This window comes from Manis javanica, chromosome 1 (assembly GCF_040802235.1).
Source record: "Manis javanica isolate MJ-LG chromosome 1, MJ_LKY, whole genome shotgun sequence".
Lineage (NCBI taxonomy): Eukaryota > Metazoa > Chordata > Mammalia > Pholidota > Manidae > Manis > Manis javanica.
Window position 1 is genome coordinate 125,640,080 of NC_133156.1, and position 15,588 is coordinate 125,655,667.

General features: G+C 42.4%; 1 protein-coding gene across 2 annotated transcripts in view; it reads left to right on the plus strand.

The window, feature by feature from the left end:
* Window positions 1-3,332, plus strand: part of MTMR12 (myotubularin related protein 12) — a 61,418-nt gene extending 58,086 nt beyond the window's left edge. For both annotated transcript variants that reach the window (XM_037001781.2, XM_017675136.3), the window contains one exon: window positions 446-3,332. In XM_037001781.2, the coding sequence (XP_036857676.1) occupies window positions 446-1,012 (567 nt within the window). In that variant the 3' untranslated portion in view covers window positions 1,013-3,332. The remainder of the gene's footprint in view (window positions 1-445) is intronic.
* The last annotated feature ends 12,256 nt before the right edge of the window (window positions 3,333-15,588 follow it).

A 15,588-nucleotide genomic window follows, 5' to 3' on the forward strand; every position in this document is an offset into this window, starting at 1 on the left:
AAGTTCTCAAAGAAACTTTGCTCTCTTCAAAAAATGAATAGGCCTTACCCATCAAACTCCCCTAAATCTTCAGCCTGACTCAAGTTAAGCTTGTTCTTCAAAATTCCTTAGTGCCCCGTGGCGTGCCAGTGACAGGAAGTGGGGGTTGAAAGCGTCCTTCTCTCCGTCACAGCCTGCCTTTCAGTACAGCTCCGTAAGCACGGGGGTTCACCCATGTGTTTATACAGTGTGTACTGAACATCTGCATCATGGAATAAAAAAGAACCCCCCTTCTCTCTGTGTGTTATAGCATTTTAATGAATTTGCATTCACATGGCAATTCTGATGTGTCATGACTCGTGTTAAAGCAGGATTATGCCCTCCTCTCCCCGCTATTTTGTTTTGGTGGTAACAATTGTAATGGTGCTCTCAGGCTAACCAGAGATCTTTGTGCTTTCCTTCAAAGCATCAACGGCAACTTTCCTTGCCACTCACCCAATCTAAATCGTCTCCCAAAAGAGGATTTTTCAGGGAAGAAACAGATCATTTAATTAAAAACCTTCTGGGCAAGAGAATTAGCAAACTAATTAATTCTTCTGATGAGCTGCAAGACAACTTTCGAGAGTTCTATGACAGCTGGCATAGCAAGCCCACTGACTACCATGGTCTGCTCTTGCCTCACATCGAGGGGCCGGAGATCAGAGTCTGGGCCCAGCGCTACTTGCGTTGGATTCCAGAAGCCCAAATCCTGGGTGGTGGCCGAGTGGCCACCATGAGCAAACTCTTGGAAATGATGGAGGAAGTACAGAGCTTACAAGAAAAAATTGAGAGACACCACAGCCACGAGGCCCTCCAGGCTGAGGCCCCCTCCCTGCTGAGGAATTCTGCCCGCCTGTCATCTTTGTTTCCTTTCGCTTTGCTGCAGCGACATTCCTCGAAGCCAGTCTTGCCCACCAGTGGTTGGAAAGCTTTGGGAGATGAAGAAGATTTGGCCAAGCGAGAAGATGAGTTTGTGGATCTAGGAGATGTGTGACTTGTCCGTTCAGTGATTGTGAAAGAGGACTGTTGGAGTTGGCACATCTGACCTCTGGGTTAGCACCTCACGCTGAGCTCACTGCTGGGCAGGAGGGGCATTCGTGCAGGGCTCTGTAGGAGAAAGCCTGGGGAAGAGCTGGTTCTCATTTCTATTTTTCATGGTCCTGAAAGACTATGCAATTCAAACCGTATCTCTAGTATTATTAATTGAAAGGAATTACTACTTGACCCATAATAGAATTGTAGCTGTTTTTTGATGGGTTAAGTATTAACCAGAACCTGCAGTGGCTGGTTTACTGCTGAAAAGGGCTTTTGGTAAGATATTCTTGGGCTCAGTACTTTTTTCAGATCTCTTTTGTGCCAAGGTAATTTATCCAGTCATTGGGAACAGTAACTGTCTGTCTAACCCATCTTGGTTTGGAGCAAGTTCAGCTTCATGTCGTGTGTATGGCAAGTCAAAAGACTCAAATGAAGTATTAAGATGTGTGGCATTCATTTAAACAAACCATAGCATTTTTCCTTTCTGTGTCCTCCTGCCTGCAGAAAGGCTGGGGAAATGCCCCATGTCATCCATCCTGGCATTTCAGACCATCCTTCCCGGCACAGACTCTGTCACTCTGTGTGTGGTGTGGGGGGCAGCCAACTCCCCCACCCACCCGCACCCCAGTTCATGTGTGCTGACAGCTCCTGGCCACTGCCTGCTCTGTGCTGTGCGCCACAGTTCTTCCATGCTCCCGCCTCAGTGCATAGTCCCAGGATCTTGCTGCTCCCCCTTTTGGTTAAACTGGGGAGTCTCTTTGGTTTGCCCAGGGGAACTTCTATTCTCTGGAAGCGCTCAGTGTTTGAAAGTAACTGCTTTGCCTTTCCCTCAGCATGCCGGGCATGTTGACACCTTAGTGACCTCAGTCCTCTGCAGCAGTCTTCAGGTGGTGTCTCCGGTCACCTTACATTCTGATGAGTTAGGGTCACTTTTGAGGTGGCTTTCCTAGGGAATCAATGAAGCATAAATATCAGAAATGATGATTATCATGTAGTACCTCAGCAATTTAAAAAGCCATAGAAGAAACTTGACAACTATGCCTGGTAACCTTCTTGGATCTGTTGACATATATTTTTTAAATGCAGGAAAGTGTGCTTTGTAAGGACCAGTTTTTTCATTCTCAATGGAACCACATTATAATGCCACAAAAGGAAGGAGAGAAAAAAATCTGATGTTAGAATGCTTCAATCAAATGTTTGCCTTTTATATACCTTTGTTCTCCAGTGTAGATCCCATTTGAGTATTATGCTTAGAAAAATTTAACAGTTGTTCAAGGGCAATAAGAAATTTTGAAACTATTGACAAAGAAAAGTTTCTCAGTTTGCACTGAATTGTCTTTTGTATGTACAAGCAATTGCTTTGCTGTCCTCCCTGCTCCACGTTGACACGTGAGCCAAGTTGGTGTGTTACGATGACAGAGGTTGGAGGGAGGGCAGGATTCGTTCATTGTGGACCAAACACACATATCCAGTCTCGGTTGCCTTAAGGGTCACTAGTGAAGTCAGTGTTAGGCTTGCAATAGGGATTTAAAAATACAGTAGTTCATTAGCTACCTTCACATATGTTCTATGGGCCTTCTTAAATTAGCACTAACCTCCACTTTTCTGCCCCATTGCCTCCCAAATACACTGTGGAGCTAACTATTTTTGTTACCATATTATAACATGAATATTTATGCAGTAGTCTCTTCAGTCTTAGGATCTTAGTAATTTTCATTCCAAAAACAGAAAATGCCCGGTGTGATGCTTTATACCCCACAAAGTATGGTTTAAAGGCACAAGGCTATGGCCCTGTCATGTGCATTGAAATATTTTTCTATGATTTTTTTAAAAAATCACAATAAAAAAATAAGCTGTTGTAACATGTAAGGTCATGACAATTTATGTATTTATATTTGAAATCAGATTTCTATAAACTTGTATTTGTGTACAGAATTCTCAGTGAGTTTATATATTGTGAATTTTTATTGGGACATGTGGATTATGCTCAGCAGTAAAAGCTGAAACAAGACCATTTACTTCCTTTAACATGCACTGTGCGAGTTTGGAAATGTACATTAATTTACTGTGTATAATATCTTGAGTTTGTTTATACCTCCCAAGTTTTTACACTGAAGATTAATTAGCTTTAATTACGTTCAAAAAAATTTTTTAAGGGAATAAGCTGTTGGGCTAACTCTGTATAAATGTGCTTTTTTCTGAATGTACAATGAAAATTTATACTTGTATCTCACTGCATCGTATCTGATTGCAGAAATTAAAGCACAGTTTACAAGCAATACTGCATTTGATGGGTTGATGGAACATGAATAATTACTGTTATTCAGTGTGTGTGTACGTGTGTGTGCGTGTGCATGGTTGGTTGGCTGTTGGTGGGAAAACAATCACCAAATATTTTAAATTTCAGGTGGTGATAAAATACTGTGAAGAAAAATAATATAGGATAAAGAGCCCTTATAGGGTGACTAAAAGAAAAATGGTTTTTTAATCCCTGAAATTAAATATAACAGCCTCTGCTTTTTGTGGGGATATGTAAAATGAGAAATCTATAATTTTACCACTAGAAGAAATCCGAGTTCAATTAAGCCATGAAAGAAAAAGGGTTTTCTTCATTTTGCCTTCCAGAGGAGATAAGTGAGCTGGCACTGAGTGAGGTGGTGTGTGAGTAGGATTTTTTCTAATTCGTTGGGTTAACACTTACTAGCTTGAAACCTGTCACTTGTGTTTGTTGGGAAAAGTTCATTTCTTTGACCTTTCCTGCCTGCGACTCCTCCCTTTCCACCAAGTCAAGAGATGTCTGAGCCTCTGCTTGCCCCTCCTATCCTGGTGGTCAGGCCCACCTCCTCAAGTTACCAAGCTGCCCCCAGGCACTTTCGGGACCTAGTAAGTTCTCAGTGCTACCACATTCTTTCCACATGTTTTAGTTCTTTCATATTTGGGTTAAATCCCCAAGTAGTAGTTACAATTCTACAGTTTGCAGAATCTAGTCCTCTGTTTTCCCCATTTGTTTAACAGCCCTGAGACGTTGGGTGGCCTCTGCTGTCTGTCCTGGTTCTGCTTGTTCCTTGGTTTCTGTGTTGTGGGGGGGAAAGAGTGGGGCATTTTCTATCTAATGTGAACCTGGTGGTGGAGCTGTTGAGGACAGCTTGTGGCTCCTGTGGGTTCATGTTACCCCCTGTCCTAGAAGGAGGGTTGGGGACAGAGGGAGCCTGGGCTGCAGCCTGTTTTCTGAGCCCCTCCTGTCAGTGGTCAGTAGTTCAACAGAAGCAGTCTCAGCTGCACATATTCTCCGGGGGGCCCTGGAGCATTCATGACGTGCAGATGGGGGCTGAGCACCCCTGCACATGCTGCAGGGACAAGGTCCGTAGTGGCCATGGCCTCCCAGGTTACCCTTCCAGCAACTGCCCCAACACACAGACAATATACTGCCCTTAAAAGTAACCAGGATGAGGGGAGAGGCTGGACCCTGTGTGCTGTGGGTTCCTGTAACCAGGGATGTGGCCAAGCGCTTGCTGGTGAGTATGCTGACACCCAGGCCAGCCATGGATAACACAAAATAACTTTTAAATGTCACTGTATACTGAAGAGGAAAGCAGTTCATTGGGGTGGTGGTTTTGTATCTTTAAAAACATGGACATCTTGGCCTCCACATATATGGATCAGACCCAGGTTCTTCTGTCTTCTTCTTGATCCTGTTACACTGTCTGCATTCAGCACCTCAAGGATATATAATCACGGAAATATACACAGTATATTTGGCCTTTTAAGGAACTTTCCAGTTTTGCTAGCCAGGGTAGTTTTTGTTAAACAATTACTTTTTTTTTTTATTAAAGTGCTGTTAATATACAACCTTATGTTGGTTTCTAAGGTACATCACAGTGGTTCAGTAGTCCCTGTGATCAACTCATATTGTGCTTGCAAATTATTGTGCCCCTTTATCCCCCTCCCCTCCCCCTGTGCCCCCAGCCTCTCCCTCTTGGTAACCACTACTCCTCAGTGTCTATGTGTCTGCAAGCAGTTACTTTTTTTTTTTTTTTGAGAGGGCATCTCTCATATTTATTGATCAAATGGTTGTTAACAACAATAAAATTCTGTATAGGGGGGGTCAATGCTCAATGCACAATCATTAATCCATCTCAAGCCTAATTCTCATCAGTCTCCAATCTTCTGAAGCATAACGAACAAGTTCTTACATGGTGAACAAATTCTTACATAGTGAATAAGTTCTTACATGGTGAACAGTACAAGGGCAGTCATCACAGAAACTCGGTTTTGATCACGCATTATGAACTATAAACAATCAGGTCAAATATGAATATTCGTTTGATTTTTATACTTGATTTATATGTGGATCCCACATTTCTCCCTTTATTATTATTATTTTTATTTTTAATAAAATGCTGAAGTGGTAGGTAGATGCAAGATAAAGGTAGAAAACATAGTTTAGTGCTGTAAGAGGGCAAATGTAGATGATCAGGTGTGTGCCTATGGACTAAGTATTAATCCAAGCTAGACAAGGGCAGCAAAACATCCACGGATGCAGAAGATTTCTCTCAAAACGGGGGGTGAGGTTCTGAGCCTCACCTCTGTTGATCCCCAATTTCTCACCTGATGGCCCCCCTGTGACTGTGCCTGTCTTAGGTTGTTCCTCCCTTGAGGAATCTTACCCATCTCTGGCTAACCAGTCATCTTCCGGGGCCATACAGGGAAATGTAAAGTTGGTAAGTGAGAGAGAAGCCATATTGTTTGAAAAGGTTAGCTTTTTACTTCTTTGCAGATTTATGCCCTGTGGCTTCTATGCCCAGCACTTGTCTCGAGGTATCTTTACCACCTGGAGGAATTATGATACTCGGTAAATTCGATATGAGGCACGAATTCTATTTAAGGGTTGTAATTAGGAAGGAAGAAGAAAAGCTATAGAGGTAGCATATGGAAGAAAACATGGAAGGATTGATTATTTCTTTGACATATCTTCTTGTAGAGTACCTTAAGCATGTATAGGTTTTAAACTACTAACTAACTTGCGCTCACATATTAACAAAATAGGAATACGGTGACATAAACAAAGCAAATCTATAATTACCATCCATCTCCACTGAAGCCAAGAAAACCATTTAGGCATCCTAGGCATTTGTGAAAATTTGTCTATGATATGATGGATATTGTCCAACTGTACTTGAACAGTCTGAGAGAAATCAGACAAAGCAACCCATTTCTGGGATCTGTTCACATCCCATATGTTCTTTTAACCATAGATAGTCTATAGTCATAAGATTTTGGAGTGCTACAACTTGCACCCCTCCCAACTCCTGGTTGAGTTCCAACAGTACAGATCTGGTCAAATTCGTTGTCTCACTGTATGCACATGCCAGCCTAGACATCTCCCTCCTCATTCCTATGGCAAGTCCACGAAATGGTGGGGTGGATGCAGCCACAACCGCAGCATCGTCCGGATCCCTGTGGAGGCTTTTTGATGATCATCCCCCGGCACGAGTCCTCCAGAGAGTGCTGATGCCGGAAGCTCCTCCTCATATCGTATCTTAGTTCATTTTCTAGGTATCCAAGCTAGGCCTTGATCTTCTGCATAGAAACAAACAGACCCTTTGCCCACACTTTGACATGCCCTCTATACCACTGTGCAGAACTCATTGGAGGTCAGCACACAGTAGCTGCTTTTTTTTTTTTTTTTATTAAGAGAAAGGAATATTATCAGAAAAGAGTACCTCCATAGCTGATCATCTGACACCCTTTAAGTGATCAACATTAAGGATATTTAAAGCATGTGTTGATCTTTGATTTACCAATAGTTTTATCCTATCAAGGAGTAATCCCCCTTTTCTTTCTTTCTTTTTTTTTTTTAATCTTTAATCTACACTTACATGAAGAATACTATGTTTACTATTCTCTCCCCTATATCAGGTCCCCCCTAAAAACCACATTACTGTTACTGTCCATCAGCTTAGCAAAATGTTGTAGAATCACTACTTATCCTCTCTGTGTTGTACAGCCCACTCTCCCCTTTCTCCCTCCCCCCAATGCATGCTAATCTTAATACACCCCTTTTTTTCCCCCCCCTTATCCCTCCCTGCCCACCCATCCTCCCCAGTTCCTTTCCCTTTGGTACCTGTTAGTCCATTTTTGGGTTCTGTAATTCTGCTGCTGTTTTGTTCCTTCAGTTTTTCCTTTGTTCTTATACTCCTCAGATGAGTGAAATCATTTGGTATTTCTCTTTCTCCCTTGGCTTATTTCACTGAGCATAATACTCTCCAGCTCCATCCATGTTGTTTCAAATGGTAGGATTTTTCCTCTTCTTATGCCTGAGTAGTATTCCATTGTGTATATGTACCACATCTTCTTTATCCATTCATCTACCGATGGACATTTAGGTTGCTTCCAATTCATGGCTATTGTAAATAGTGCTGCGATAAACATAGGGGTGCATCTGTCTTTCTCAAACTTGATTGCTGCGTTCTTAGGGTAAATTCCTAGGAGTGGCATTCCTGGGTCAAATGGTAGGTCTGTTTTGAGCATTTTGATGAACCTCCATACTGCTTTCCACAATGGTTGACCTAATTTACATTCCCACCAGCAGTGTAGGAGGGTTCCCCTTTCTCCACAGCCTCGCCAACATTTGTTGTTGTTTGTCTTTTGGATGGCAGCTATCCTTACTGGTGTGAGGTGATACCTCATTGTAGTTTTAATTTGCATTTCTCTGATAATTAGCGATGTGGAGCATCTTTTCATGTGTCTGTTGGCCATGTGTATTTCTTTTTTAGAGAACTGTCTGTTCAGTTCCTCTGCCCATTTTTTAATTGGGTTATTTGTTTTTTGTTTGTTGAGGCGTGTGAGCTCTTTATATATTCTGGACGTCAAGCCTTTATCAGATCTGTCATTTTCAAATATATTCTCCCATACTGTAGGGTTCCTTTTTGTTCTAATGATGGTGCCTTTCCCTGTACAAAGCTTTTCAGCTTAATGTAGTCCCACTTGCTCATTTTTGCTGTTGTTTTCCTTGCCCTGGGAGATATGTTCAAGAAGAGGTCACTCATGTTTATGTCTAAGAGGTTTTTCCCTGTTTTCTTCCACGAGTTTAATAGTTTCATGACTTACATTCAGGTCTTTGATCCATTTTGAGTTTACCTTTGTATATGGGGTTAGACAATGGTCCAGTTTCATTCTCCTACATGTAGCTGTCCAGTTTTGCCAGCACCATCTCTTGAAGAGACTGTCATTTTGCCATTGTATGTCCATGGCTCCTTTATCAAATATTAATTGACCATATATGTTTGGGTTAATTTCTGGAGTCTCTAATCTGTTCCACTGGTCTGTCGCTCTGTTCTTGTGCCAGTACCAAATTGTCTTGATTACTATGGCTTTGTAGTAGAGCTTGAAGTTGGGGAGTGAGATCCCCCTACTTTATTCTTCTTTTTCAGGATTGCTTTGGCTATTCGGGGTCTTTGGTGTTTCCATATGAATTTTTGAATTATTTGTTCCAATTCATTGAAGAATGTTGCTGGTAATTTGAGAGGGATTACATCAAATCTGTATATTGCTTTGGGCAGGATGGCCATTTTGACGATATTAATTCTTCCTGGCCATGAGCATGGGATGAGTTTCCATTTGTTAGTGTCCCCTTTAATTTCTCTTAAGAGTGACTTGTAGTTTTCAGGGTATAGGTCTTTCACTTCTTTGGTTAGGTTTATTCCTAGGTATTTTATTCTTTTTGATGCAATTGTGAATGAAACTTTTTTCCTGATTTCTCTTTCTATTGATTCATTGTTAGTGTATAGGAAAGCTACAGATTTCTGTGTGTTAATTTTGTATCCTGCAACTTTGCTGTATTCCGATATCAGTTCTAGTAGTTTTGGAGTGGAGTCTTTAGGGTTTTTTATGTACAGTATCATATCATCTGCAAATAGTGACAGTTTAACTTCTTCTTTACCAATCTGGATTCCTTGTATTTCTTTGTTTTGTCTGATTGCCGTGGCTAGGACCTCCAGTACTATGTTAAATAACAGTGGGGAGAGTGGGCATCCCTGTCTGGTTCCCGATCTCAGAGGAAATGCTTTCAGCTTCTCGCTGTTCAGTATAATGCTGGCTGTGGGTTTATCATATATGGCCTTTATTATGTTGAGGTACTTGCGCTCTATTCCCATTTTGCTGAGAGTTTTTATCATGAATGGATGTTGAATTTTGTCAAATGCTTTTTCAGCATCTATGGAGATGATCATGTGGTTTTTGTCTTTCTTTTTGTTGATGTGGTGGATGATGTTGATGGATTTTCAAATGTTGTACCATCCTTGCATCCCTGGGATGAATCCCACTTGGTCATGGTGTATGATCCTTTTGATATACTGTTGAATTCTGTTTGCTAATATTTTATTGAGTATTTTTGCATCTACATTCATCAGGGATATTGGTCTGTAATTTTCTTTTTTGGTGGGGTCTTTGCCTGGTTTTGGTATTAGGGTGATGTTGGCTTCATAGAATGAGTTTGGGAGTATTCCCTCCTCTTCTATTTTTTGGAACACTTTAAGGAGAATGGGTATTATGTCTTCTCTGTGTGTCTGATAAAATTCTGAGGTAAATCCGTCCGGCCCCAGGGTTTTGTTCTTGGGTAGTTTTTTGATTACCGTTTCAATTTCTTTGCTCGTAATTGGTCTGTTTAGATTTTCTATTTCTTCCTTGGTCAGTCTTGGGAGGTTGTATTTTTCTAGGAAGTTGTCCATTTCTTCTAGGTTTTCCAGCTTGTTGGCATATAGGTTTTCATAGTAGTCTTTAATAATTCTTTGTATTTCTGTGGAGTCTGTCGTGATTTTTCCATTCTCATTTCTGATTCTGTTGATTTGTGTTGATTCTCTTTTTCTCTTACTAAGTTTGGCTAGAGGCTTATCTATTTTGTTTATTTTCTCAAAGAACCAGCTCTTGGTTTCGTTGATTTTTGCTATTGTTTTATTCTTCTCCATTTTGTTTATTTCTTCTCTGATCTGTATTATGTCCCTCCTTCTGCTGACTTTAGGCCTCATTTGTTCTTCTTTTTCCCGTTTCGATAACTGTGATGTTAGACTATTCATTTGGGATTGTTCTTCCTTCCTCAAGTGTGCCTGGATTGCTGTATACTTTCCTCTTAAGACTTCTTTCACTGGGTCTCACAGAAGTTGGGGCTTTGTGTTGTTGTTGTCATTTGTTTCTATATATTCCTTGATCTCTATTTTGATTTGTTCATTGATCCATTGGTTATTTAGAAGCATGTTCTTAAGCCTCCATGTGTTTGTGAGCCTTTTTGTTTTCTTTGTAGAATTTATTTCTAGTTTTATACCTTTGTGGTCTGAAAAATTGGTTGGTAGAATTTCAATATTTTGGAATTTACTGAAGCTCTTTTTGTGAGCTAGTATGTGGTCTATTCTGGAGAATGTTCCATGTGCACTTGAGAAGAATGTATATCCTGTTGCTTTTGGATGTAGAGTTCTATAGATGTCTATTAGGTCCATCTGTTCTAGTGTGTTGTTCAGTGCCTGTGTGCCCTTACTTATTTTCTGCCCGGTGGATCTATCCTTTGGGGTGAGTGGTGTGTTGAAGTCTCCTAAAATGAGTGCATTGCAGTCTATTTCCCTCTTTAGTTCTGTTAATATTTGTTTCACATATGCTGGTGCTCCTGTATTGGGTGCATATATATTTAGAATGGTTATATCCTCTTGTTGGACTGAGCCCTTTATCATTATGTAGTGTCCTTCTTTATCTCTTGTTACTTTCTTAGTTTTGAAGTCTATTTTGTCTGATATTAGTACTGCAACCCCTGCTTTCTTCTCACTGTTGTTTGCCTTAAATATGTTTTTCCATTCCTTGACTTTTAGTCTGTGCTTATCTTTGGGTTTAAGGTGAGTTTCTTGTAAGCAGCATATAGATGGGTCTTGCTTTTTTATCCATTCTATTACTCTGTGTCTTTTGATTGGTGCATTAAGTCCATTTACATTTAGGGTGACTGTTGTGAGATATGCACTTATTGCTATTGCAGGCTTTAGATTCGTGGTTACCAAAGGTTCAAGGTTAGCTTCTTTAGTATCTTACTGCCTAACTTAGCTCGCTTATTGAGCTGTTATATACACTGTCTGGAGATTCTTTTCTTCTCTCCCTTCTTATTCCTCCTCCTCCATTCTTCATATGTTGTGTGTTTTGTTTTGTGCTCTTTCTAGGAGTGCTCCCGTCTAGAGCAGTCCCTGTAGGATGCCCTGTAGAGGTGGTTTGTGGGAAGCAAATTCCCTCAGCTTTTGCTTGTCTGGGAATTGTTTAATCCCGCCATCATATTTAAATGATAGTCGTGCTGGATACAGTATCCTTGGTTCAAGGGCCTTCTGTTTCATTGCATTAAATATATCATGCCATTCTCTTCTGGCCTGTAGGGTTTCTGTCGAGAAGTCTGATGTTAGCCTGATGGGTTTTCCTTTATAGGTGACCTTTTTCTCTCTAGCTGCCTTTGAAACTCTTTCCTTGTCCTTGATCCTTGCCATTTTAATTATTATGTGTTTTGGTGTTGTCCTCCTTGGATCCTTTCTGTTGGGGGTTCTGTGTAATTCCGTGGTCTGTTCGATTATTTCCTCCCCCAGTTTGGGGAAGTTTTCAGCAATTATTTCTTCAAAGAGACTTTCTATCCCTTTTCCTCTTTCTTCTTCTTCTGGTACCCTTATAATACGAATATTTTTCCTTTTGGATTGGTCACATAGTTCTCTTAGTGTTGTTTCATTCCTGGAGATCCTTTTATCTCTCTCCATGTCAGCTTCTATACATTCCTGTTCTCTGGTTTCTATTCCTTCAATGGCCTCTTGCATCTTATCCATTCTGCTTATAACTCCTTCCAGGGATTGTTTCACTTCTGTGATCTCCTTCCTGACATCTGTGATCTCCCTCTGGACTTCATCCCATTGCTCTTGCATTTTTCTCTGCATCTCATCCCATTGCTCTTGCATTTTTCTCTGCATCTGCGTCAGCGTGTTCATGATTTTTATTTTGAATTCTTTTTCAGGAGGACTGGTTAGGTCTGTCTCCTTCTCAGGTGTTGTCTCTGTGACCTTTGTCTGCCTGTAGTTTTGCCTTTTCATAGTGATAGAGATAGTTTGCAGAGCTGGTACCAGTGACCGCTGGAAGAGCTTCCCTTCTTGTTGGTTTGTGGCCTTCCTCTCCTGGGAGAATAGCGACCTCTAGTGGCTTATGCTTGTCAGCTTTGCGCAGACAGGGCTTCTGCTACCTGCCCGTTTTCTATGGAGTTTATCTCTGCTGTTGCCGGTGGCGTGGCCTGGCTGGGGCTACTCCTCCAAAATTGTGGGGCCCCATTGGAGGGGGAGTGGCCGGGAGGCTATTTATCTCTGTAAGGGTCCTCTGTGCTCCCTGTTGCCCAGGGGGTTAGAGTGCCCAGAGATCCCCAGATTCCCTGCCTCTGGTCTAAGTGTCCTGTCCTGCCCCTTTAAGACTTCCAAAAAGCACTCTCCAAACCAAAACAACAACAGCAACAAAAGAGGAAAGAGAAAAAAAAAAAAATGAAAAAACACGCGATTTTCTTTGTCCTCAATCGCTGGTCCCAGGCACCTGCTCACCGGTCCTGCTGCCCTGCCTCCCTAGCACCAGGGTCCGTGTCCCTTCAAGGCTTCCAACAAGCACCCGCCAAAAAAAAAAAAAAAAGGGGAAAAACATGTGATATTGTTTATCCTCAGGCGCCGGTCCCAGGCACCCGCCCACCAGTCCTGCTACCCTGCCTCCCTAGCACTGGGGTCCCCGTCCCTCCAAGGCCTCCAAAAGGCACTCACCAAAAAAAAAGGGAAAAACGCGCGACCCTCTCCGTCCCCAGGCACCGGTCCCAGGCACCCGCTCACCGGCCCTGCCTCCCTGCTTCCCTGGCACTGGGATCCCTGTCCCCCTAAGGCCTCCAGAAAGCACTCTCCAAAAAGAAAAAAAAAGGAAAAAACGCGCGATTTTCTTTGTCCTCAGGCACCAGCCCCAGGCCCCTGCCCACCGGTTCCGCCGCCCTGCCTCCCTGGCATCCGGGTCCCCGTCCCTTTAAGGCTTCCAAAAAGCACTCGCCAAAAAAAAAAGAAAGGGAAAAACACGCGATATTCTTTTTCCTCAGGTGCCGGTCCCAGGCACCCGCTCACCGGTCCTGCTGCCCTGCCTCCCTAGCACTGGGGTCCCTGTTCCTTTAAGGCTTCCAAAAAGCACTCGCCAAAAAGAAACCGCTTCGGTTTCTTTCCACCCGCCGGGAGCCGGGGGGAGGGGCGCTTGGGTCCCGTCAGGCCGGGGCTTGTATCTTACCCCTTTCGCAAGGCGCTGGGTTCTTGCAGGTGTGGATGTGGTCTGGATGTTGTCCTGTGTCCTCTGGTCTCTATTTTAGGAAGAGTTTTCTTTGTTATATTTTCATAGATCTATGTGTTTTTGGGAGGAGATTTCCACTGCTCTACTCATGCCGCCATCTTCAATAAATACTTCAAGCAGTTACTTTTTAGAAGTTTTTATTTGAGTATCACTTTTATAGAAGGCTGTGTGACTTTTTTGTTGTTAAAAATGCTGGATGGAGGACTTCTCTAATTATCTCCACAGAGTTCTGGTGCCAGGTGAATGTAGTTCTGGAAGGACACAGGCGTGCCTTTCTTGGGCTGGGAAGGAATGTAGATGGATCACATTTTACCCCTCAGACTGTCCTGACCTTGGCTGGGCTCAGCTCAGAATGCTCCTGTAGTTGCCTCAAGGAGAGTTGACTGCAGCCTATCCCCAAAATAGGGTGGAAAATGGAAGAGATTGCCTGGGGTGGGGAGAAGTGTGGGGATAGGGACAGGGATGGCTTAGGAAGGGGCCTGAGGAAATGTTCAGGAATGATGGTAGCATTTGTATTTTGGTAAGGGTTTGGGTAACGCAGATGTACACCAAAACTGGAGCAAATGTACATTTAAGATGTTCCTTGTGTTTACATGTTACATTTAAAAAGCAGCAAATATTGAACTCTAGTTAGTTACTTCCATCCAGTTATTTAGGGGGAAGTGTCCTGCTGTCTGCAGTTTATTTGAATGGAATCAGCAAAAAGATGGACTTATGGATGGAGAGAGGGTTGGACGTGGCGAGACATGTGATAAGGTGTGGACGGCCAAATGCCAGCAACAGGAGCTAGAAGGGGGCGTGAGAAGATGGGATTCACAAAATTCTCTAAACTTTGCTGTCTTTAAAAGTTTTCATTATAAAATCTTGGAAAAATCTTTAAGTCCCTCAAGAGTTCATTGTAAACACAGGAAAAAAATTAACTACATGGGAGACTATCGGTCCTTTATGGAAGAAGAGAAACCCCATCGGAGAAGAAACCATTGTCTTTGTGTCGTTATAAACTCTTCTCTCTGCTTTTGGTCCCCTCTCTTGCTGCTGCTCTGTCTTCCTAAAGTGACTATGTGATTTGTTTGGTTTCAGAACTTAATGGACGCATCCATTAGAACTCTGGGTTGCAATAACTTAAGTCAAAAAGAAGAACTGTGTGTATTTGAAGGTTCAGGTCAGAGATGCTGTCGGATCTCAGTCAGGTCTTTTCTGAGTGCTTTTGGCCGCTCTTGCCCTGCACACAACTTTCTCATCCTTTCTAGTTGATGAAGTGAGACGAAAACTCCCACAGCAACTGTTTTCAAGAGACCAGTCAGATTGAAGCTGCAATCTTGGTCATCATTCCAAGTCCTAGGGAATAGAGTCTGGGCCAGTTGGCTGCCGGCAGGTCTGTGGGTAAGACCAGGGCCACTCCCACTAGCTCTGAGTGTGTGCACGAGTGCTTTCCCACACGAAGACTGACAGTTACTAACTGTGACACACCTTCTCTGTCAGGATCTCCAATTTTGTAACAGTATGAATGTCCCATTTCTGTATTTCTGTGACTCTGGCACTGGCCTGTATCAGAGGCTGGGTAGTATAGTCGTTAAGGGGCTGGGCTCTCTGTAGCTGGACTCCCTGAATCTGAATTTATTTGCAGCTGGCAAGCTGTGAGACTTGGGCAAGGGAGTAACCATCCCCCTGACTTAGTTTCGTCATCTGTAGAATGGCAACATTCAAAGAACCCAGCTCATCAGAGTGTTGGGAGGTTAAAGATGAATTCCTTTTGAGTGTCTTTCACAAAGTAAATGCTCAGTGTTAACTGGTATGTGGGGGATAATTTAAATATCATGTAACAGAGGTGTGGGGGGTGGTGGCTGTTGGGTGTGTGTAAATTTAATCTCTATCCCAGGAACAGTTACCATTTGAAATACCCTAAACAGGAATCCAAGTTCCAAAGGTGGCTACATAAGCACTTAAGAGGTTTTCAAAATCTATCTCAGAGGGTTTGTTGAGCAGCAGATGGGATATTAAAAGTCATCTTTCCAAGATAAAATGGGTGGGTACTTAAGATATGTGGTTGGCTAGAAATACCATAGAGGTTCCATCATCAGATTTATAAGATAAAAATATATATTAGGCCCAGCACTTTGGAGCATGAGGCCCAAAAAATACCATTGGTTTAGTGACCTCCACATAACCTGATGC